At 39.9% G+C, this 22,341-nt stretch overlaps 1 protein-coding gene across 1 annotated transcript in view; it reads left to right on the top strand.

Moving 5' to 3' along the window:
* Positions 1 to 22,341, top strand: part of ptk7b (protein tyrosine kinase 7b) — an 81,726-nt gene that overhangs the window by 45,387 nt on the left and 13,998 nt on the right. Inside the window, exons 3-7 of the mRNA XM_058058250.1 lie at positions 9,407 to 9,703; positions 16,767 to 16,869; positions 16,983 to 17,167; positions 20,251 to 20,398; positions 22,156 to 22,286. Coding sequence (XP_057914233.1) covers positions 9,407 to 9,703; positions 16,767 to 16,869; positions 16,983 to 17,167; positions 20,251 to 20,398; positions 22,156 to 22,286 — 864 coding nt within the window. The remainder of the gene's footprint in view (positions 1 to 9,406; positions 9,704 to 16,766; positions 16,870 to 16,982; positions 17,168 to 20,250; positions 20,399 to 22,155; positions 22,287 to 22,341) is intronic.

Genomic DNA, 22,341 nt, shown 5'->3' with positions numbered 1-22,341 from the left:
ACCTCAGTTATGTAACAATATGGAATTATTACCATTACACCCACAACTAACAATTTCAAAATATAGACATATAATAAAATATAGATCACATATATATCATTACGGTGGCACAGTGGATGAGTGGTTAGTGTGTAGGCCTCACAGCTAGGTGGACCAGGGTTCAATTCCACCCTCGGCCATCTCTGTGTGGAGTTTGCATGTTCTCCCCGTGCATGCGTGGGTTTTCACCGGGTACTCCGGTTTCCTCCCACATTCCAAAAACATGCTAGGTTAATTGGCGACTCCAAATTGTCCATAGGTATGAATGTGAGTGTGAATGGTTGTTTGTCTATATGTGCCCTGTGATTGGCTGGCGACCAGTCCAGGGTGTACCCCGCCTCTCGCCCGAAGACAGCTGGGATAGACTCCAGCACCCGCCCTTGTGAAGAAAAGCGCTAGAAAATGAATGAGTATATATCATTACTATATATATGGCTACTCTGACCATCAAATGATTCCCGGTTTTTGTGTCAAAGGAAATATAGAGTAATATAGTATAGTTTTTTTTCTCTCCACTGAGTGTAGGCTATTAAGATGTCTTGACAGAACCACATCTACTACACACACACACACACACACACACACATGTTCGCTGAAAGATCTGCCAGCAGGCTGCAGTTCCTCCCATGACTTTACACTTCATTCCGATCCAATTTATCTTGGAGGCATCTGGGTTTGAAAACCCATCTGAGGATGAAGCTATCAATGATTTTCATCTGAGGTTTTCCTTTTAGCTTGTCAAACCCTTGTCTGCACGGTGATGGATGGATAGTGGAAATACAATGCCGACTGTCATCCGGGCTGCGTTTTTAAGAGTTGATGATGAAATGATGAATGATTCTGAATCTTGCAATTTCCCTCATTGTTTTAAATCGACACGAAATGGGGGCTTCCTATATTATTTTGTCTGTCTTTGTGCCTCTCTGCCTTTTTACCTTCTCCTCTGACTGAAATGATGATCTTGGTTACTTTACATTTAAGCACAGCAGTAGGAATCTGCTAAATAACAAATAGGTTAAAACATGATTTATCCATCTCCTCACTCCACTGATTCAAAGGAGCTTGTTGAATGCCATGAGCATTTAGATCTAGAAAAAAAATGGTTGGTTTTAAAGTATGTCAGCTCCAGTTAGAATGAATTAGCCAGAGGCAGTAGATGTCTTCCATTCTTGCCCATCTTGTTGAATGTTGATGTGATGTTCTGACTGCTGCTGCTAGCACTCTGGCTGCTGAAGTAGATGCTTTTAAATTGAGAATAGTTCCCAGTGCGTTGTGCATTAGTGTTCCTATGCATAAAAAAATGGATTGGAGCTTTTCTGTTCAGCAGTTGATGTGCTGCGGCCCAACTTCCTCCAGGATGAAAACAAACAAAACAGTTGGTACTGCACTTTAACATTTTATATTGTATGTTTATTTTGTTGGTGTTTAATTATGTTAAGAAGGCATCAGGTCAACCAATCAAATCTATAGAAATGATTACTATTATTGGAACCTGATTTCATGGTACATCATATAGACCAGGGGTCTCAAACTCGCGGCCCGCGGGCCAAATGCGGCCCGCAAGACGCTAGTTTGAGGCCCCCACCTTGATACCAAAGTTTAATGTTGAAATGACAGCTTAAAGCTGTGTACACACCGGACACAATTAACATGATTTTGCCCCGCCCATACTGTTACCCTACTATTAGCAATGAAGCTAAAGGCTTATGACGCTGGGTACAAATAAATGCAGGAAATGATTTGGAATCAAACGGAAAATACACGTCAAGATAAAGCATCTCATCAAACATGTTGTTAAAGTTACGACGCTGCTCCCAGATGGAACTGAGTACGATGCTAACTTGCTAATTGGGTAAAATGATTAAGTTTCATTAATGTTCATGTTAAAGGTTAAATAACTGTTAATACAGTACATTTGAATCTGAAAAAAATAATTCCTCTACCAACTGTATGTGGTTTCTTACGTTTTTCTTATTTGCTGTTTTATTATTATTTTACTTATTTATTACTGATTGATTGAATTATTGTCTTTATTCTTAATTTGTTATTTTTTTTATCTTATTTTGTGTATAGAAAAATAAAAATTAAGATATTTGAGAACAGTGGAATGTTTTATCAGATATTTTGGTGTGGAAAACCGGAACCAAAGTACTGAAAAAGTGTAGGGTATAGCAGAAGCAAAAGCATTGAAGCTTTTGCATTTTTTTTTTTTATTGATTTTTTTTCTAGTTTTTAATAAATGCGTTTTGTTTTGTTTTTTTTAAACCTGATGTGGCCCGGCTTCACCCAGAACCTAGCTCCGGTGGTCCCCAGGTAAATTGAGTTTGAGACCCCTGATATAGACTATTAGGGATGTCAAATCCACTGTATTTTGAAAAATCGGATAAAATAGGCTTCCGACACGAGATCGTGCCAACCCGGTTGCCGTATCACGTTTGTAACTTTGCGCTACATTCCAACATGGCAGGTGCAGTTAAGCGCCTCAACGCTACTTGCCGGCCGCAAAAAAACTAAACGCACCATCACCATGCGAACATGTCTGCGGTGTACCGTAGGGAAGTTATACGACGCATATTCGACTCAGTAGCTACAGCCGTAGTTCCCCCTCACTGTACCCGGGCTACTGTGTCATGGTGTGGGGAGCTTGCACACTAGGTGCCGCTCTACCACTGGTTGTTTATACTAGGGACCGTCAATAAATGGCTATTGTGTTGAAGAGTTGCAATCACATGTACTTTGATACATCGCAGTCCAGCCAAATTCTGAAAGAAACTCTGACTTACTATCTAGAAAATATGGTACATGAATCACTACACTACAAAAAAGGTTGTTTCTGATGACTTTTCACCAATGTCACGGTTGGTTTCGAGAGCGTTTAGGTTCGAGCCCAGGATGCAGAAAGCAGGACCAATTGCAGGTAAATTGTATTTATTTGTTGCAGAAATTGTAGCAGCAGGAAAAAGCAACTCAGGGAGCAGACGTACAAACGATAATGATTCCACACGGGGAGAAGCACACACCTGAACTAAATACCAATACAAATTAGGGACAGGTGTGGATGATTGGGGCAACGAAGGAAGACAGAAAAACAGGAAGTTAAATACAAAACAAGAGTGTCCAGAACGGAAGCCAAAGCCCAGAAGGTAACTCCAACAAACTGTCACGTGGGAATCCCCACAGGGCGTGACAACCAACCCTTTGTGACCAATCAGTGTGAGTCAATATCGAGCATAAAGTTAACACACTTCATTTTGTTCCGATGTTTCTGGCATATAACCTTAAAAACATCTTGGCTAACAGACCTTAATGTCAGATTAGTTGATATTACGATGAATTCCTGCCAATTTGCCGACTCGAGGGCGACTTCCACCTGACATTCCAGCCACCCTGGCCAGCCTTAATGGGGTTGGCAGTGCTGTGGGCCAAAGAGGAGAATCCCTGTGCGCAGACATTTTACCCGTCTCAGCGGATTTCACCATCAGTCTTTAACCTACTTTCTGTCTCTCCCACCTTCTTGTCAATGGAAACTATTCTGAAGCAGAATGGTTGTTAATATTGCATAGGGCCTGCTGCTCTCACTGGTGCATTAGTGTGTTTATTGTAAGCAATGCACGGTAAGTGTGTATTGATCCTGATTAAAGCCACTCAGCTTTTAGCAATTTTCTTATGCATTTTCTGGGACCTGGTGTTGTCATACCAGCAGACGGTGAGGGCGGGAGTGAGGGTTTGCATGGGTTTCACACCAGGGCCGTTGAGGAGGTATCCCTAGCTCACCACTGAACTCTTTCAGTTGGCTCAATGACTCCTTAAGGCTCGATCACAAAATCATTCAAGTTTTGAACTGTGTCATGAAAAAGTCAAGTCAGGCATTGTATATATATTCAAGTTTAATGTTCATTCATTCATTCATTTTCTACCGCTTTTCCTCACGATGGTCGCGGGGGGTGCTGGAGCCTATCCCAGCTGTCTTCTAGAGGTTTCTAGAAGACCAGGTTTCTAGTCTTCTAGAGGTTTCTTCTGTGAGGTTTGCGCGCTAACCACTCGACCGCCATGCCGCCTCAAGTTTAATCTGATATCAGCTATTTTTGCTTCCTTTGTATTCTGCATTGCTGAGCTTATTCACTTGAGTTGCAGTACCAAGGTCAGTGCCTCACGAGCCATGAACCTCACCGCACGCCACGGTGCAAACTGTTGGCAGACGCCATAGGAACTCTTAACTTTATTGACAGTAGTGTAGCACAAAGGTCATTTTTGTCATTACGAATTTCTTAGGTTTTTTTATGTATTTTTCCCAGCCCACATAAATACACCACACGGTGTCTCAGATATCCTTCATCTTGAAATGTATCTTTTAATGATTTAGATTTTCTTCATTTGTTCATTGTAACCTTGAATATGCTGATGTTAGTTTGTCGGCACGTTATCTGTTCTTTTCAACTCTTCTCACTTTGAAGCTCTCTCAGAAGTTTGAATAGTGTTTGTCCTTCTTATCGCTTTGAAAGTTCTTCTGTGCAGTCGATGCAAGCGTTTATTTTCCCTGTGTGCTCAATGAAAAAACATTAGCCAGACGGCAAGATAAATCTTTTTCTCTGTCCGTGGTAATGCAGTTGTGTTTTTGGATTTACATTGATACATATACTATATTGTATGTGTATCCTTGAGGGTTGTTCATGGGTATGGGTTTGAGACAGGCAGTGTGTTTGAATGATGTAGGTCATGGCGCCTGCTCTTCTGTCACGTTTGAGCTGTGCTGTGAATTTGGTAGACTTCCTCAGATGTGATAGACGGTGCCCCCTTCCATCTCATCACTCTCCTCCTCCCGTCTGTCATCCTGTGGTTGTCGTAAACACCCTCTCTCCGTGTGTATGTGTGTGTGTGTACTGTCTTTGTAGGGACTTTTCCCGGAAGTTATTCCTTAGATGCACTCAAAGAAAGGGATCTCTCACATGTACATACCTTTACAGTACAGACTGCATCAACCGTCAGGTGTGCCGTGAGGAATTATCCAATATCACTTTTTATAATTAACATTTATTAATCATCATTTGCAAATATTATGTCAATAGCCATTATGTCAATAGTATACATGGACCCAAATATTCCAATTGCATTTGGTATATTTGCTCAAACGGAAAGAATCCGATTGAGGTATCTTGTACCCGCTCAAACGGAAAGTTGTCAGGGTGCGTTCTTCTTCGTGGTGTTTTTCTTCTTCTGTTGTTTTTTAGCGGTTGGCAAGCAGCTTTCGTGTGCATTACCACCATCTGTGGAACAGAATCTAAACCCTTCTATACTTTATTCACAAGTGCAGTTTTATTAAAAAAGAAAATATATATCTATATAAAACATGTCCTGAGTTTAATTATAAAATATTAGCAAGATTGAATTTGATCTTTTCCTGTTTAAATTTATCCCGGGTGCGTTCAGCGCATGCTCAGATATGACGTAACACGCAGATCCAGACGTTCTTCAGTTTTAAAAATGGAGGCCAGCAATCGGCACTGGACTAAGCAAAGTTTGTTTTTGATTCAAACTAAATTTCAAGACTGGACGAACGAAAAACTGGCAATACGGAGTTATTCCAACAAGTGAAAGAATAACTTGGGGAAGTCGGTATCACGTGATGTTGATGTTTACGTTTTACTGGGCATGCCCCATTGACTATTCTGTTTTGATTTTCACGGTGCATGTAGACAAGAGATTGGAATATTCCTTTCCATGGATACCATTGTTTCCCGAAAGGTCATTCGGAAAGAGAAAAAGTGGTCATGTAAAAACGTGGCTACTGTGGAGTGTCTGTGGTGTAAAGACTGGCAGAGCAATGTAATATTGGTCCGTGTGGCAACACCTACCTTGTTCCTCCGATAGACTTATTGATGCACGTGTGAGGTCGTGGTGACATTTTGGAACAGTTTTGGTTAGTGGTGTGCCACAAGATTGTTCCAATGTAAAAAAACGTGCCGTGGCTCAAAAAAGGTTGAAAATCACTGAATTAACAAATTAGCATATGCCCATCTCTAGTTGTAACACTTTGTTTGCTTAGTGGAGTCCTTTTCATTTATTGAACGATTATTACCTCCATGGAAGCTGTTTGTTTTCATTGCAGTTTGCTTGGTTATTTTTGTTGGTTTAAACACTGCTTAAATGATTTACCCAAGCAACCCATCCATTACTCCAAAATAATGCATGAAGTGTATGGAGGTGCAGGAGGTAGATGTCTTTTTGCATCAGATGGCACAACCCGGGGGTAGAAATGTGGCACAGAGAGTCCGGCAGAAGTCAATTATCTGGTCGCAGGTGTTCCAGTGTTGTGTCCAGAATTGTACCGTTCCCATTGACATGAAAACAAATCAGACACGGGTCACATAACAGTAAAAAATCAAATAAAAAAACAGAATTGACCTGCAGTGAGAAGGTAGACTTAGTGATATTTGGCCCTGGCCAGATGACACTGACATGACAACACATAGAAGATGAAATCTGATTCTTCTGAAAGCTTGTAGCATTCAATGTGTCAGTTTGTGACATTTGACTATGCTCATTTAATTCTGGCACTGACCAGCAACATTGCACGTGTGAATGAATGTTCAAAAAGGATGCCAGTTGTCTATTTGGCATCTTGAGCGAATGTGATGTGATGATGATGAACAAGAGCATTGATGAAGCTGGAGGCTTGTCTTAGTGTTCATATTCAAGATTTCTCTTGTGGCTTGGCTCCGGTCCTATATGTGGTGACACATCCCTCCCCCCACACCACACATGTACGCAACACCCACATGCTGCTGGTGGTACGCTTCGTCGACTCTTAGCAGTGGAGCGTCCCTTATGATGACAAACTTGACATCAGGTATGCTAACTTAGCGTCCCATCTGGCCGATGAGGGACCTGCCGTGACAGATTATAGAGCAGGGGTCTCAAACTCAATTTACTTGGGGGCCACTGGAGCTCGGGTCTGGGACTGGGCCGCATCAGGTTTTCAAAAAAAAAAAAAAACACATTTATTAAAAACAAATTTTTTTTAAAAACTTCGCTTTGGTTCCAATTTTCTACAATAAAAGTTCTGATAAAACATCCCACTGTTTTCAAATATCTTACTTTTTATTTTTCTACACAAAATAAGATGAAAAATAAACAAATCAAGAATAAAGAAAATCAATCAATCACTAACAAATAAATATAATAATAATAATAAAACGGCAAATAATAAAAACTTAAGAAACCACATATAGTTGGTGGGTAGACAAATTATTTTTTCAGATTAAAATGAACAAAGCATTATTAGAGCCCTGTAGACATGACAAAACACGACTATAGTCACATTTATACTTTTTTATTTACAACATATTGCGCAACTGCAGGGTCTTGAGACACATGCTAACTCGCAAACTAGAGAGCTAGCGACCTAAACGGTAGCCTTCAAGTTATTTCCTTTAAACTTAAATAGCCAAAAACTTACCACTTCCACACGGATAGGGAGGATAACTATTAACAGTTATTTAACCTTTAACATGAACATTAATCAAACGTAATAATTTTTCCTGGGTACATGATACCATACAGCATCCATATCAAACTTTCATATCAAGGCGAGGGCCTCAAACTAGTGTCCTGCGGGCCACATTTGGCCCGCGGGCCGCGTGTTTGAGGCCCCTGTTATAGCGGTACATTGTGGTAGCTGTTGGAACATGGAGAGATGACTGTCAGAATTCAAACTGGACTTGACACTGAAGGATGTTTCCAATATTTTCCCTTCTCTGGTAGCTAAATGATATAACCGATCTATGAGAAGCATCTCTCATTGTGTTGCAGTACACTTTTACACCTCTGCTATCTAATATACACGTTATTAAATCTGAAACTGTCAAAGAAAACTCAGGATTATTTGTAAATCAGATGCAGTTGTTGCATTGGCTCTGATTAGATTATTCAGCTCTAGTGAATTGTGAGCAGCGATCTTATTAACGAAAAAAAATCACATTATTAGCTCCGCTCATAATTCTACCTCTACTGCAGTTGGATGCGTTCTTGGAGCTTTAGTTGAGGGTGCAGTCCCTCCAGTAAAATGTTAAATAGAGCAGAAAACATGTATCTAACAGCCCTGATGGATGCATCATGAAAGATTTAAGTGTGCGTGAGGATGAGAGTGCAACACATCGTGTCTTGTTTGAACAACATGTCTTCCCAAAGTGATGGCACATGACCGGTTTATGTCTTAGATGGCAAACATCACTCAGGGCTCTACATTAAAAACAAAAAAGACTTGCCCATGGGGAATCCTTAAGGTGAGAACTACTTGCCCGAACTTGCCCCATGTAAAATGAAAAGACTGCCATAATGATATCATCTCATTTTTGTGGCATCACATGAGAATCTCAAATAAAGATCATAATTTCTTGTGGTTAATATATCTAGCATCAATATATTATGATAATTCATCAGATAATAGTACTGACGCATTGTATTTGGAGGAATGACTGAAAAATAGTAGAGATGTATGTTAACATGGCATGCCATACTACCTTACACATCGTAATCGTAGTAAGCAGTGATATTTATAAGTTGTGCACCACAATGAAACATTATTGAATAGACACATTTGTGTACTAGTAAAGTGTTTTTAATCCAGAAAAAAAATGCTCAATGGTCAAACAATAATTTGTGAAGCAAAGGTGAGAAAAATACACAGAGAAATGGAAGCGCTAGATTTTGTAGCTTGTGCAAAAATCAGCACTTGGTATTGGATCTAATGGGTGGTGTTTCATTGTGACCACTTCAAATTGTCACAGCAATGTGATTCACTCACCTGTGCCATCATTTGATTTGCTGCCGCTAATAAAATACTTGTTTAGGAGGCACTGGTTCATCACTTTTTGCTGTTTTCCTTCACAAGTTGTTGAAGAATTAGACCATGTTGGCAGGGACGCCATGATAGATGTTTTCCTAGTCAAACCATCGCTGATTGGTTGATCGCGAACAAGAACGGGTGTGGGTAAAACGCGGATTGTGGATTACGGACCGCGGTCTAAATAAACGATTCTGATTGGTCCATTTCAAGATTTGCAAGGATTGGTTTGCAAATTACCACCGGAATTACGCAGTCCGTGTTTTACCAACACCCAACAAGAACCGCTTTTAAAAAAACTCTTGGCAGTATGGCATGCTAAAGTGCACTTGCCTGACGGGAATATCACTGATTGGATTTACTTGCCCGAATTTTGTTTTAACTTTCCCCGGGCCATCGGTACATCGTTATTGTCGAGCCCTGATCTCTGCATCGCAAAATACTACATCATTTTTTTACTATTTTGTATTTAAACATCCTTCTGTAAAGATTCTTGTTCATTAATTGTTTCCTCTCTTCACACAGTCCTATCCATCCAGGCTGCTGCCATCCAGTTCACCAAGGAGCCCAAGTCCCAAGATGCCTTGCACGGCCGCAGCGCCATGCTCCGCTGCGAGGTCAGCGATCCAACCGACATCACTTACGTTTGGCTCCACGATGGCCAGGCCCTGGAAAACAGCGAGAGGCGCTACCAGGAGGGCAGCAATCTGAAATTCACTGCTGTGGACCGCCAGCTGGACGCGGGAAACTTTGAGTGCGTCGCAGAAAAGGCGTCCACGGGAGAGGTGCTCCATTCCACAAACGCCTCCTTCAACATCAAATGTGAGTATTGTGTTTCAGGCTGTGTTCTGGTCCTCCGCTCTGAAAGCACCTTGATTTCCTGTGTGAAAATGCCCAGTTGACAGGGTTTCATAATGGCAACGAGGACGTGCATCCACTTTCTGGATCAGAAAATCAAAACAAAAGTTTCAGTGTAGGATGGCGGCTAAAGTGAGCTGAAGGAATGTTTCCACTTTGTAGTCTTTTCTTTGAGACTTCCTCTCAATTTCCCATAGGTAACTGGATATATGCCACCAAACATGTGTTTCTTGTCATTTTCCTTTTTTTCTGACATCACACACTCTTTTCCCATCTGCTTTCAAAAGCCTTTTGTCTGGATATTCCCGTACTTTTTTAACTTTGAGCTATGTAATTATTTTGTGTTACATGAAGGACAGCCCCTTTTCTCCCTGCTTTCTGTCATGGATGCAGAGGCAGGTCAGGGAATTTCCTCATAATATCTGATTAGCTGCATAACCAGAATTGAACAGAACTTTTAGGTGTAGAATAAAGCAACATGAATCCTGCACAATCCTATTACCAGGGGTCTCAAACTCACGGCCCGTGGGCCAAATGCGGCCCACAGGACGCTAGTTTGAGGCCCCCGCCTTGATATGAAAGTTTAATTTGTTTAATTTGTTTTTTTATTTGCTTATTTATTTTTCCATCTTATTTTGTGTTGAAAAATAAAAATTAACAGTAAACATTTATTTAATAATTTAATAATAAATAAAAATTTATTTGTTCATTTGTTTCATTTGTTTTTTGATTTGCTTATTTATTTTTCCATCTTATTTTGTGTTGAAAAATAAAAATTAAAAGTAAACATTTATTTAATAATTTAATAATAAATAAAAATTTATTTGTTCATTTGTTTCATTTGTTTTTTGATTTGCTTATTTATTTTTCCATCTTATTTTGTGTCAAAAAATAAAAATTAGCATTAAACATTTATTTAATAATTTAATAATGAATAAAAATTAATTTGTTTCACTTGTTTCATTTGTTTTTTGATTTGCTTATTTATTTTTCCATCTTATTTTGTGTTGAAAAATAAAAATTAACATTAAACATTTAGTTAATAATTTAATAATAAACAAAAATTTATTTATAATAATTTAAAATAATTTATAATAATTTAATGTTTTATCAGAGCTTTTGCAAAGAACCAAAGCACCGAAAAAGTGGAGGGTATAGCAGAAGCATTGAAGACTATTATATTTACTATATAGGCTAACTGCAATTCTGTATTGTTTAAATCAGCAGATACTTGTGGCCTGTGTTGTTGACAACAGTTTACATAGTGTTGTTGACAAAGTACCGTATTTCCTGGATGCTGAGTGACTCCGGAGTATAAGTCATAGCAGCCAAAAATGCACAGTGAAGAAGAAAAAACCTATAAGTCACATTTTTGGGGGTAATGGATTTTTTAGTAATAACAATGAAATGGAAAACAGGCAAAATAGTTGCCTGTTTACATGAACAAGTGCTATGTTAAAATAACATTATTAACAGTTATTCGGGTAACATAAACATAAACAACAAGCCGAGAGCACCTTCTTGTGGCTGTCAGTTTGGAAAATATAAACCAAAACAACATATAAGTTGCTTCGGAGTATAAGTAACAGGACCAGCCCAACCATGAAAAAAAGTATGACTTATAGTCTGGAAAATACTGTGTTAAATGAGGATTGAACTTCTTTAATGTTTTCTGCTGAAACATCATCTAGTACGGTGCTGGATGAACATGTTGATGTTCAAAAACGTACAGTGAGGTGAACACGAGATAATATAGACACAAGAGTAATTGCTAGAATTCCGACAAGCAAGACACGGCTTGGCGAAGCGCCTTCTTCGAACGGCTCTGTAGACAGACCCCTCCCACCCCCCCACCCCCACCCAGTCTGCTTTCTATCAAAGCCTCGTCTTCTTGGAGCTGCTGTGACACATGATTACTGTAAGGCAGCCTTCAGTAACCACTGGAATAATGAATAGTTGAAGACTATCTATCTGGTGGCAGGTGATGAACAGGCAGAAGATGTAGAATCTTTCTTTCTAGAGAGGGATCCCTTTTGAACAGTGAGGCAGTAGATTCCTCTAATATGTGGGTAGTTATTAAAAGCCCACCCAAACATCTGGCTCATTCTAGAACCTCATATCGTACATATGTATCTTTTCTCATTTGATTCTACAACTTTGTAATTGGTACATGAAAAGATTGTGTGGGATGTGAAAGATGTCACCCATGGTGCCCCAGTCATCAGACACGCGCCTTTCAACCATTTTCAATGTCAATGTCAGTGACAATGGACTACTTCAGTTGGTGAAGCCTTTTATTCATTATTCATGACTGAAAGAGTTCTTCACGTCCGATACGACTTCGTTTCTACAAGTCGTTCTCAAGCAACACAATTACAACTGAGGCTTCCAGATGCATAGTACTAGCTCCGAGGCATGTATTCAGTGATATTTACACATGGCTGATGAACAGTTTGCATGGGAATTTAAAATAGGCTGCTTGGCATCATTATTAATGAGTATACATATAGAAAGGATATTAACGCTTTCTTTGTAAATCTTGGTTGGTATTTGCCTACAATAGCGTTTAATTGATCATAATCAATTTGTTTAAAACTATAGACCTACTAACAATTGTAACGGTGTAGGTGAATCTGCACAATGCATAACATCCTTAACATTCTTCACCTGTGCCATATTGTACTGAGTAGCCAGGAGAGAGACGACTGTGCGGTTCCCATTGCTACGCTGCTGTTACTGTATGTTTGTAAATAGTAACAATAAGCAGTTTAAGTACAGTACGAGGTCCATTTATGATTTTATGGCCGCCATAATATTGACTTTTGTGATGGCATCACAAGAAAAAACCCAAAAAAGTCAAACAAAAACAACCTTTAGATCAGGGGTGTCCAAACTTTTTCCACTGATAGCCTGAAAAATCAAAGGATGTCAAGAAAAAAACAGAAAAAAATAGCCTGCATCTCAGCTTTGTTTCTTCTTGAACATGTTTTGTTCTCGTTTTTTTTCTTCATTTATTCATTTTCTACCGCTTATCCTCAGCTGTCTTCGGGCGAGAGGCGGGGTACACCCTGGACTGGTGGCCAGCCAATCACAGGGCACATATAGACAAACAACCATTCACACTCACATTCATACCTATGGACAATTTGGAGTGGCCAATTAACCTAACATGTTTTTGGAATGTGGGAGGAAACCGGAGTACCCGGAGAAAACCCACGCATGCACGGGGAGAACATACAAACTCCACACAGAGATGGCCGAGAGTGGAATTGAACCCTCGTCTCCGAGCTGTGAGGTCTGCGCGCTAACTGCTCGACCACTGTGCAGCCCCATTTTATTTCTTTATTCTCATGTTACATTTTTCGTCAACCAACTTTTCCAAAAATTTAGTCTTTTATTTTTTTCTCTTAACATTAAAACTATAAAAAAAATAAAAATAAATATAAAAAAATATAAAAATATTATTATCTGTAATATTATGACTTTATTCTCATAAAATTTAAAATAAAATAAAAAAAATTTCCCCCATTTTTGCTTTTTTCTTTGAAAGATTAAAAAAAAAAATTAAAGGTCACCTGCCGTAAATGGCCCCTCGGCTACAATTGAGAAATGAAGCAATACTGATATACTGTAGCTAAAGCAGTCATAAAGTGTCATGCAGTAATAAATACTACATCCTCCAGGATCAATTTGTTTTCCATGTTTTAGTGTATGGAATCATTTGTCTCTGTCATAATGTGCAGGTTGGCTTCTCTCTGTGGATCACTTTACGTAGATCAGACCATGTTATGACAAATGCTCTCATATTTCCCCAACATACATTTAACGGGTGATAAAGCCACACACAGCTTTGAAAGAACCCCCCCACCCCCCGGGCGCTAATTCTGCTTGAGCGTTCACTCATGTGTATGCTACTTTGCGTGCATAGTGGTAAATATGAAGTATAGGGGGAGGGGCAGGGTGGTTTACATGTACTGTACCGTAGTTGGTTGTATCCCCCACCTTCATACAGCAGTCCCCCCCCCCCCCCCCCTCTTCATCCAGGCCTCTGGCGAGAGGGAGAGAGTTAATTTATCTTGCTCTCAATGGTGGGTAAGCAAATCCTGTCAGTTGAGAGTTATTCAGAGTAATTATCCCCCCCTCTGTGTTCACTAATAGGGGTTCAGCCCCCCTTCGTCCCTTTGTCCTGCCTGGTCACTGGGTCTCCATGGCGAGACCGTGTCCAGCAGAGGCGTCGGGGCCAAGCCTCGCCATTGTTGGAGCGTTTGTTGGTCCTGGAGGTGACGCTTGGCTTGACTCCGCCGACCAACATGCAGACAGACGAATGTTTTGGAAAATCTGTTGCATGGATCTGCAACCGGCAAGATACTCAATCACATCCCCGTTTAATCTGCAAGCTCACACTAAGCCACACGAACAAAAAGCAAACACACACGCCATCTTGTCCTAATCACCCCAGCGTGTGTCTAACCTACATTTTATTAGCAGCTGTGCATTTAAAATGCCTTTTAAAATCCTTCCTGATCACTAGCCTCACTCCATTAACTCGCATCCTGTCATGGGCTCTTTTATTTAACACATCTGTTAATCAGAAATGACCCACACACTTTGTAATGTCATTTAATTACGTCTATTGAATATGAGGCCTTTGTCAAACACAGCTGATAATTAGAGGTTATCACATGGTTTGTCTGGTATCAGACCCGGTATCATGCCCCCCAAGTGTCGGTCTCGGTCTCATACCAGCACGCGGGGGCATGATACCTGGCCTGATACCAGACAAACCATGTGATGATGTTATTATCACATACTATTCAATCATGAGCTTATTATCACGTACTATTTAATCAAAAGACCATTTTGTTTCCAGAAAATGTTCAGTTTATTACATATATTATATCTAAACAGTGTAAACACAATAATTGCAAAAATATTTCAACAATAATATTTTATCAACAGTCTTATCTTATCAATGTCTGACAATTAAAGTTCCATTAATCAAGTTTTTTTTTTTTTGGTGACTGGAGAAGCACTAGGCACTAAGCACTCGTGTGCTGTTCTCTGATTGGTTGTTTCACGGGCACGATACCAGAGCAGCGCGCTCTGAGTGGACAGCTACGGGGGCTGATACTGGACATGGTTAAACTCTATATTTTATCAGTATCACTGCCCTGGGCTTTGACACAGTATCATTTGGGCCTTTTCCTGTATCATACATGGGCGGTTTCTAGGGTACAGGGCCAATTAATACTGTAGTATGTGATAAACTCTGACACCAGACTTTTCCCTAACCTTTTTTCTGTCTTTATTTATTTATTTATTTATGTCACAGCATGAGCTCAACCTGCATTTACATACCCATATGGTACTGCCAAGGGGTCTCAAACTCAATTTACTCGGGGGCCACTGGAACTCGGGTCTGGGTGAGACTGGGCCGCATCAGGTTTAAAAAAAAACAAAAAAAATGCATTTATTAAAAACCAAAACATTAAAAAAAAAACTTTGCTTTGGTTCCAATTTTCTACAAGAAAAGCTCTGATAAAACATTCCACTGTTCTCAAATATCTTACTTTTTATTTTTCTACACAAAATAAGATGAAAAATAAATAAACAAATCAAGAATAAAGAAAATCAATCAATCATTAATAAATAAATTAATATAATAATAATAACAAAACGGTAAATAATAAAAACTTAAGAAACCACATATAGTTGGTGGGTAGACAAATTATTTTTTTTTTCAGATTAAAATGAACAAAGCATTATTAGAGCCCTGTAGACATGACAAAACACGACTATAGTCACATTTATACTCTTTTTATTTACAACATATTGCACAACTGCAGGGTCTTGAGACACATGCTAACTCGCAAACTAGAGAGCTAGCGACCTAAACGGTAGCCTTCAAGTTATTTCCTTTAAACTTAAATAGCCAAAAACTTACCGCTTCCACACGGATAGGGAGGATAACTATTAACAGTTATTTAACCTTTAACATGAACATTAATCAAACGTAATAATTTTTTCTGGGTACATGATACCATACAGCATCCATATCAAACTTGCGCGGGCCGCACTTACATTAAACTTTCATATCAAGGCGGGGGCCTCAAACTAGTGCCGTGTGTTTGAGACCCCTGCTGTACACAGTTGTTGGGGCATCTGTCTGTAGACAATTGCTTTTGTCTGGCTCAGACGAGGGGTGTGGAGGTTATTCAAAGAAAATATATTCAGTATACGGTGCCGCCCATTGCCCCTAGCAGGCACACTGCTTACTCTTACGTCTCCACTGTTGTCTCAAGTGGATGCCATGCATATTTTATTGGAGTGATACACACATGATGGCTGCAGCTATAGACTAAAACAATTATAATAATATAATATATATAATTTCATTTCTATGTACAGTTTCTTTCCTCGAGAAGTTACATTTACTTTTCAGGGGGGTGAAGGGCTTATATATGGTATATTGTACTTTTTTATTCTTTTTTTTTTTTTTTACAATTTATGGGCAAATCCTTAAAGGCAAAGTCAAACTGTTCCCCAGATTTGTCTGTGATGCATTCAGCTAAGTCAGAGGATCAAATTGCTTCTCTTTTCTTTCTTGGTTCACTTTCATCAGTCACTGCCACACAACAGATCAGGTTTCATGACCGCGTGCTTTGGCTTTTGCTGCTCCTCATAATGCAATATTCATTCATCTAGGTTGTTTGAAACTAGGTTTGTTGCAGTAGGTGTTCCCCATTAAGGTACAGTCTACCCTAATTTACTTATCTGGATAAAGTGAGTACCACCACAGTGATTATATATATATATTTGTTAGTTAGAAAAATATCATGGGGTTGTAATACACTGTCAAATGGAAGTGCTGTCACAGTGATGCACCTATTGGCTTCATCCTTGAAGCACCACTGTGTCATGCATCCATACCTGTAAATAACTGGAGGCCACTTAGCTGCGTTTCTGCTCCTTTGTCTTGTCCTGCTTCTTTCATTTGAAGTCATTTTGGGTTTTTGTGTCCATGCAGGGTTAGAAAGTGGTGGTGTGACATTAAAGGAGCCCACCTCAGAGGGGGAAATTGAGAGCTCCGCACCCGTCACGCTTCGCTGTCACATTGACGGACACCCACGGTGAGTCCTCAAATCTTCTGTTTAACGTGACGATGCAATATCTGTTCTAGCCTCCATGATTTTCTTATTCTTCCTTCCGCCGTCTCATAATTTCCTGAATCTTATCTTCTCAGGCCGACATGCCAGTGGTTCAAGGACGGGGTGAAGCTAACTGAGAAGAGTCATCAGATCAACAACAAGGAGCGGACGCTCACCTTCAAGAGCGCCACTCCAGACGACAATGGCCTTTTCTACTGCTGTGCCAAGAACGCAGCCGGCCATGTCTGCAGCAATAGCAACTTCACTCTCAACATTATAGGTGAATTTCATCATCCGTTTGCATCTCAGCATATTTATATTTCTGCTTGCTTTTACCATATATATATATATTTTTTTTAAACATATTGTTTGCTCGCGTGACACTTGTGTATTACCGCCAGTGCGCCGCAGAGAAAAGTATCGTACATTCAGCATCTGTCATTGAAACCTGATGCCCACTTCACTAATTAGCCACCTGCAACACACACACATAATGTTAGCACCTGGGTGGAGGAACGATGGATAATTGTCGAGTTTCCAGTTATCCCGTTACCACCCAGGACACTTCCATAGGGTTTCTTTTTGAGGCAGCTTTGACAGATTTAATCAGCTTTGCAATGCAGGCACAGCCTAGCCTCAAGACTTCCTGGGTAGGCTAACTGTACTACGAGTGCTCTGGGAAGAGCCAATTTAGTATTTAAAGGGCTGCCAATAGTGCTAGCACCATATCCAGCCCTCTTCCTGCCCCGAGCATGCAAGCCACGCCCCACGGAACACAGACGCACCAGCCATGTTTGTTGTAGTTCACCTATAAATCTGGTAATGGTAATGGTTTTACTTCATTTGAACATGCATCAGATTACATTTGAGTGCATCCCATAATCAGTTCACAGTTCCACATGTCCAAAAGGAGTAGGAAGAAGCAAAGCTTATTAAATCCTACCCCTCCATCTGGTACTTTTACAATCAGTAACTGTTACATTTGTTCACTTCCTGCTTTCCATAAGACAGTTTAAGGTTGTTTTTTTTTTTTTTTTTTAATTTTGTAATTTTTTGTCCCATACCGAAGTATGAGGTGATATGAGCATCCAATGACATAATGGGTACCATAGTAAGTGTCAATATAGTGATATATATAGCACATCATGACTGGTTCAAGACTCTTCATCCTTGTATTTAGCAAACATCAACTGCTTGTATTGTTTCTTGAATTGGTTCATCGTTGTGCATTGTTTGAGGTCCTTACTCAATCCATTCCATAGTTTGATTCCACATACTGAAATGCTATGGCTAGCATAACGTAGTCCTAGCATATAAGTGTTTCAAATGTACTTCTTTCCTGAGATCATATTTCTCCTCTCTTGTAGAGAAGTATTGGATGGCATTTTTAGGTAATTGGTTATTTTTAGCCTTATGCATTATTTTAGCTGTTTGAAGATGAACTATATCAGCAAGTTTAAGTATTTGTGATTTTTTTGAAGGAGTTAGTATGTTCTCTGTAGGCGGCATTATGAATTATCCTTACTGACCTTTTTTGCAGTACATTTAGCGAGTGAAGATTGCTTTTATAGTTATTAGCCCATATTTCCACACAATAAGTAAGATATGGTAGAACCAGAGAGCAATAAAGAGTGTGGAGTGATTTCTGATTGAGAACAAATTTTGCTTTGTTCAATACTGAAATATTTCTGTATTTTTCAATTGTATATTTCAATATTTTACTTAGGTTCAAGGACAATGTATTATCATCAAACCTTTTTTTAGTGTGACCATCTGAGAATAGTTCTATTATTTCATACATAAAACTAAAAGTAAAATTGTAGAAATCTATAAAATAAAATAAATATAAAATAAAGCGTATCTTACTCAATGTAATCAAAAGTAGATGGGAAGAAGAAATAAGAACCAAAATAGCATAAGGTGAATGAGACTTCGAGATGACTCATATTTTCCATGAGGTATTTTATTAGCCCGGCCCAGAGTGGGAAGTACCATCCCTCAGTGGGGACTGGCTGCTGGCAGGGATGTGTTGGCACCCTTTTGTTAAGAAGTGAAAAATACTATGAAAATAATACTGACGATCAAAGGAAATATACAGTATGGACAACCAGAAAATATGCTGGGCTTTTATGTAAAATGAGCCAATTTAAGAAACAATACAAGCAGTTGATGTTTGCTAAATACAAGGATGAAGAGTCTTGAACCAGTCATGATGTGCTATACATATCACTATATTGACACTTACTATGGTACCCATTATGTCATTGGATGCTCATATCACCTCCTACTTTGGTACGTGACAAAAAAAAAATTAAAATTCATTCATTTTTTCATTTTCTACTGCTTATCCTCACGAGGGTTGTGGGGGTGCTGGAGCCTATCCAAGCTGTCTTCGGGCGAGAGGCGGGGTACACCCTGGACTGGTCGCCAGCCAATCACAGGGCACATATAGACAAACAACCATTCACACTCACATTCATACCTATGGACAATTTGGAGTCACCAATTAACCTAGCATGTTTTTGGAATGTGGGAGGAAACCGGAGTACCCGGAGAAAACCCACGCATGCACGGGGAGAACATGCAAACTCCACACAGAGATGGCCGAGGGTGGAATTGAACCCTGGTCTCCTAGCTGTGAGGTCTGCGCGCTAAACAAAATAAATAAATAAAAAAAATACAAACCAAAAAAAAACAACTTAAACTATATTAGGAAAGCAGGAAGTGAACAAATGTTACAGTTACTGATTGTAAAAGTACCAGATGGAGGAGAAGTATTTAATAAGCTTTGCTTCTTCCTACTCCTTTTGGACACGTGGAACTGTGAACTGATTATGGGATGCACTCAATTGTAATCTGATGCATGTTCAAATGAAATAAAACCATTACCATTACCATTACCAAAACACAAGCACATACACACTCGCCCGTATGAGACAGGTGTGCCATGAAGGTCAGTCTTCCTATTCATGCCAAATGGTTTTCATGCTGTACAAATGTATTTTGGCCTTTAGTATATATGCAGTTTCTATTAAAACTGGGATATTAAATTAATCTTGCTTTGTTTGGTAGTGTAGTATGACTTAATATCCACTGCAAAGGGACCGTTTTTGCACAGTACAATCTCTGTATTTTGTGATGTAGTGGCATGGAAAATGTTGGTCTTGATAACCGGGGGGCCAATGAAGCTTCTAGTGTGACCTCATTAAGTAGAGCCTCTGAAGTGTTGACACACACCAGCACCTGAGGGCCCGTGATGCTGTTGGCAGCTTTTAATAAAAGGCTGTGCACAGATGCAGGAGAGTTTGATGGTCTAGAGCCTGCAGATGTAATCATGGAGATGTTTGTCTACCCCTCTAACAGATAAGAGCTTCCCCCGGCCCGTGGTCACTCCTGAGGACCAGGTGGTTCTGAGGAATGAAGAAGCTGTGTTCCATTGCCAATTCACAGCCGTGCCGCCTCCTACGCTGGAGTGGTACCATGAAAATGAGCTGCTGGTTAACAAATCTCGGTAAATACGTTTTTTTTGTTATTTTTTTGTTTTTTTCTGTGCTTCCTTCTTATAAGCATCAGCTCTACTTGACTTAGTGTGCAGCAGTGTTGCATTCCCTGGAGCCCCATAAGCAAGAACCCCTGGAGTCGTACTTGTTTTTGCTGTTGCAGCTCAAACTGGAGATGAATTGCACATTAAGAAATGATATTACTGAAATATGAATGCTGTAAAGTTCCTCTGTAATCTACGACAGTATACTGGACTTCACACAGCAGATCTCAAGAGACTTTGTAGGTCTACGGTTTTTCACGCAATGGGTGGAAAAAGCCCTCAAGCTGCAATCAGCTCATGTCCTCTATAAACATGTAAGCTCTCGATCACGTGTGTCAAACTGCAAGCATGCAGGAAACTAGGAAAATAATTCTACCCCTTTGGATGATTTAAGTTTTTTAATAATTACTAGTCTGTTTATGTTGCTCGCCGTGCCGGTCTACATAGGAGACAAAGCACTGTTGCTGGTGCCGGACTTTGAAGCCTCAGATTTTCTGTGGTCGACATCACACTGCAGCTGTCTCTGAATGTGTGTGAACATCAACAGAATTCACATGTATCGGTGTCTTTTTTGCTGTAATTTATAGGTCTGCATGGCCATGTGGCACATCTGCCAGCACTTGAATGGGGAAATAAACAAGGCCTTATGTCGCCGGCTAATATTTTATTAGTCATTTCAGCTCGCGGTTAATAGCCCTGCAGAAGATACGACTACACCTTATTGCCTCCATATTCATTACAGCACCTGCTTGCAGATACTCGTATTGTAAGCAGCCTGTTCCACACATGCAACCTCTCAGTGTTAACCAAGGTAGTAGACTGAATATTAATGTATGCGTGAACATACACCCAACCTGGTTATATAGTTTTGGACCGTTTAAAGATCAGATTAACATGACTAGATTATGCCATTGGATATCATCATATTTTGCATGTACAGTCGTCCCTTGGCAGGTCATAGTTTGGGTTCCATGACCATGTTTTTCATTCATTCATTCATTTTCTACCGCTTTTTTCCTCACAAGGCTCACGGGGGTGCTGGAGCCTATCCCAGCTGTCTTCAGGCGAGAGGCGGGGTACACCCTGGATTGGTCGCCAGCCAATCACAGGGCACATATAGACAAACAACCTTGGAGTCGCCAATTAACCTAGCATGTTTTTGGAATGTGGGAGGAAACCGGAGTACCCGGAGAAAACCCACGCATGCACGGAGAGAACATGCAAACTCCACACAGAGATGGCCGAGGGTGGAATTGAACCCTGGTCTCCTAGCTGTGAGGTCTGCGTGCTAACTGCTCGACTGCCGTGCAGCCCGCGACCATGTTTAAAAAAATAAAAATAAAAAAAAAAAATATATATATATATATATATATATGTATGAATTAATAAAAAAAACACTTTTTTCACATGCCTTGAACCCTGTGGCCAATGTGGGTAATTTATGGCAAAAAAAAGAAATACATTTCCCATGATGCTTAGAGTGCGAAGTAGTGAACTGGACGCTAAAATCACGTTTTTAAGCACTATGCCGGAATCGTGTTTTAATCTGACGTAGAATTACTACAGCTTGTCGAGCCTTACTCATAAGAGCTAACAAATGATACTGGCAACACATATTGCTGATCGGACTGCAAGGTTTATAGTGTGTTTATTTGTTGAAATATCCCATGTTACAACATGAATGAACAGAAGTGTGAATAAAAATGTTTTATTTTATTTCTCAGTGTTTTCCTGCTCTCCAATGGCTCACTGCTCATCACCCAGGTCAAGCCCAGAAATACTGGTTCATACAAGTGTGTCGGCCACGGCGTCAGCGGCTCCAAAGTGACACACGAGGCGTCCCTCCTCATTGCCGGTACAAACACACACACTCACACACATTCATCCACATTTGCAGCTGTTAGGCTGCT

The sequence above is a fragment of the Doryrhamphus excisus genome, chromosome 20 (assembly GCF_030265055.1).
Source record: "Doryrhamphus excisus isolate RoL2022-K1 chromosome 20, RoL_Dexc_1.0, whole genome shotgun sequence".
Taxonomy (NCBI): domain Eukaryota; kingdom Metazoa; phylum Chordata; class Actinopteri; order Syngnathiformes; family Syngnathidae; genus Doryrhamphus; species Doryrhamphus excisus.
This window is presented reverse-complemented; position numbering and strand designations above follow the sequence as displayed.